Source organism: Manihot esculenta, chromosome 10 (assembly GCF_001659605.2).
Source record: "Manihot esculenta cultivar AM560-2 chromosome 10, M.esculenta_v8, whole genome shotgun sequence".
NCBI classification, from domain to species: Eukaryota; Viridiplantae; Streptophyta; class Magnoliopsida; order Malpighiales; family Euphorbiaceae; genus Manihot; species Manihot esculenta.
The window spans coordinates 21,583,576-21,587,186 of NC_035170.2; the positions used below are offsets into that span (position 1 = coordinate 21,583,576).

The 3,611-nt window shown below is 28.7% G+C and overlaps 1 protein-coding gene across 1 annotated transcript; it reads right to left on the minus strand.

Moving 5' to 3' along the window:
- Positions 1 to 1,456: 1,456 nt before the first annotated feature.
- Positions 1,457 to 3,362, minus strand: LOC110624448 (cysteine-rich and transmembrane domain-containing protein WIH2). The gene is made up of 3 exons (XM_021769592.2): positions 3,092 to 3,362; positions 2,665 to 2,875; positions 1,457 to 1,788 (listed from the first exon to the last, which is right to left on the minus strand). Exons 1-3 carry the CDS (start codon positions 3,141 to 3,143, stop codon positions 1,743 to 1,745), a joined length of 309 nt encoding a protein of 102 aa, XP_021625284.1. The 5' UTR covers positions 3,144 to 3,362; the 3' UTR covers positions 1,457 to 1,742.
- Positions 3,363 to 3,611: the final 249 nt, after the last annotated feature.

Below are 3,611 nucleotides of genomic sequence, written 5' to 3' on the forward strand. Positions count from 1 at the left end.
TTATGTTATATTTAAAAGTAATAAAATGAATATAAAAACATACAAAATACATTAGATAATAATAGTTATTAAAAGACATCCACACGGTTTAATTGCTAGTTGATGATTTTTTTAAAAATAAGTACATACACATAGTTTTTAAAAATAAGTTTACTATGTAGATATTCCATAAATCCCAACGCCACATGCCACATTATATGGAGTTTTTTTGTTTTTTTATTTTTATTTTTATTTTTTTTTTTAAGAAATAGAGACAAGCACAACCTCAGCATATAAAAGTGGATGGACGGCATGGCAGTGGTAGTGCTTGTATCTCCACCATCAATTTAGTAACCCTTATCCTCACCCCAAGGATTGCATAAACGGCAACCAGGATAGGTTTCCAAGTGCCTTCCATTATCTACATTTTTCCCCATTCATAAAGCCAGAAAAAGAAAAATTATCAATTCATGTTCTTATTAATTTTTGTTTAATTTAGCTAAAAACTAAAAATTAAATTTCTATATTGAAAGAAATTAACAAGTTGAACTTCTGAATTTTTAATTTAAATAAAAAATCAAGAAATTAGTAAAAAACCTTGATTTTCTACCAAATTGAAATTATTTTAGTTTATTTAAATAAAGTTAAGCATAGATAAATTAAACATCTCAATAAATACATTTTATCATTATTATTATTATTATTATTATTAGTCATGTAAAGAATTAGGGAAGTGACTAGCAGAAAATATCAGAAGAGTGAAAGAGTGTCATTTAATAAAGACAAAGGCAAACCCAAATGTATATTAGAAAAGCCTTGATCTCATCTTTTTATATATATATAAAATAACTATATTAAGTGTAGTTTTCAAAAAATAAATGTAATACTCTTATAATTCATTACATTATTAAAATTTTAATCTTAATCACTCTAAATTTAGAATTAATAATTATATCAATTTAATATTTAAAATTAATTATACCATCAATATGAAAATAGATAAAATAAAATTAAAATCAATTTAATTGAGCTCAAATTCTATTATCAATTTTTTTTTTAATTTGAACTGCAATTATTATTAACTTAAAAAATATTCACTATCATTCAAAATAAGTATATTTAAAAAAATTTAGACTCCATTTATTTAAAGAAAATAATTTATATTTGAAAAATATTTTTTAAATAAATAATTTATTTTTTATTACTTAATTTTAATTTAAAAAATAAAATTTATTAATAAATTTATATAAAAAAAATTTTAATAAAAATTTCAATAGGTGAAAAATGATTTATCTTTTAAAAGAAATATTTTTATTAAAATAATTTTTTATTAAAAAAATATTTATTTTTTAACTAAATTTTCTGAATGTCTTGATCGTTATAAAATATAAAACATATTATCTTGAAAAGTGTTTTTCGTAAAAAAACCTTAATATCAATGAAGGCATCATAACAAAACTTCTTGAAAAGGTATATCTCTAGGTGAAAACCCAAGTGCACATAAGAATTAATCAAGAAAGTTATCTACCAACTGTTCACTTCCACTTAAAAATGAAAAAAAAAAAAAAAAAATCAAATCCCATGTTCAAGAAAAACACATTAACAGAAGATTAATTTAAAAAAAAAAAAAAAAGATAAGGAAACTTAATACTGGATAGGCTGATAGGAGAGATTTAAAAGGCAAGAACAATAAAATATTTCAGATTTAAAATCACACTTCCATTGAATCACAATCCCTCCCAAAAGTTCTGCCTATCTCATCCTCAAAAGCATGCATCTAGCAAGCAGCAACAGCACAGAGCAGCCAAACTGCACATGTCCAAACCATTATTAATTAGAAATTTAATCACAACACATTGTTCATGTTGATTAGTTGTACTCTAGAACAACACTAATTATTGAGTTTCCAGCTCAAAATCCAGATATTTTTAAGTTGCATTTTTTACTGGAGATTGAATTGTATTACCATATACTAAACATAATTTTAACATCTGAGAAAAAGACCCAAAGGAATAAGCAAGTTGGCATTTGTTTAAACCTACAAGTACATGGCCTTGTTCCCATATTTCCTTATGCTAGCTTTTCTTTATATTGGAGAAAAAAAAAAAAAAAACCCACATAAAACAGCCCTATTCAGTTCAATGTTGAGACAATTTGCTTATATAAACAATTAAAATCATAATTTAAAGTTGGATTGGGAATGTTAAAGAAAAAAATAATAAAAATTATAAAATGGAGACTCGATATCACTCAGAATAATCTGCATTGAGTTTGGAGGAAAATTTTTTTGTTATTTTTATTGTTTTTATGATTAAATTATGTCTTTTTTTAATATTTTCTAAATAATATTTTTAAGGAAATGATTTTACTCAACTGCAGTTTTCAACATATTCTCATAACCTCTACCCTGCAACTGCCTTTAATGACCAAAAAGCCCCTTCACAATTACCCAAAAAGATGGAGGGTAAAATAGGAAATAAATCACGGTCATTTAGGCAACCGTGAACTGACCCCGATAAACAAGACATATCCCCGTGTTAGTGGCATGCACATCCTTATCTCAACTGAGTCGACTCGTTCCCAACGAGTTAAACCACTGTTCCAGATCTGGATCACCTAATCTCGGCTCAGTAATTTGACATCCGGAATTAAAACATGCATTTTAGAGAAAGAGGGAGGGCATACCATCCTTCCAAACAGCCACTGCTGCTGTTCTGTTGAGGAGGCGGCGGCTGACCGTACTGAGGGGCATAACCTGGAGGAGGAGGACCATATCCTTGCGGAGGATAACCCTGAGGAGGATAACCCTGAGGGGGATAACCAGGAGGAGGATATCCTTGTGGGGGATATCCCGGTGGCGGATAAGCGTCCTTTGGATATCCTTCTGGTGGATAACCTATATTCAAGAAATCAATTCATACCCACAAAAATTATAACCAAAATTTCATCAATAACATCATCAGATCTAGTAGATCCCATCAGTTAATGCAACAGTAACAAAAACAAAAACAGAAGCCATGAATCCCTAACAGCTTATCAAAATCTACTGAACTTGGTCCTCCAATCGTTAATGCAATAAGAAGAAAAGAAGAAGAATCGAAAATGAGTAAACCTTGAGGAGGAGGAACGCCGACGGGAGGCTGCTGCTGATTGTAATAGCTCATTCTGTGTTGTTTTGCTTCTGGTGGTGGAGGAGGGAGATGGGTATTGGGTAGAAGATAGATCTGATGAATTTGCTTGGATTGATTACAAAGACTGTGAAAGAAGATGATGAGAAGTAGAGTTTGGTAGCAGATGAAACTTTTAAGGGAAAAATATTATCACTCAGTTTTTATAGGAACAACAAACGACTCTGGGAGTTAGAACCTATGGAACTTTGGCCGTTTGGATTAAAATTAAAATTTTATTTATTTTTGTGTTTTATTGTTGACATCTCAGCTGTCAATGGGTGATTTGTGTGACGTGTCAGCAGTAGAATTGTTTTTATTTTATTGGATAATATAGGTTTGATATTATTGATGTTGCGAAAAAATTTTAATATATTTAAAAAAAGGGTTTTCCTAAACAGTAATTTCAGTGGAAAGACCCTGAGCATCTACTCTTCATTAATAATTTGATATTTATTTTAATTT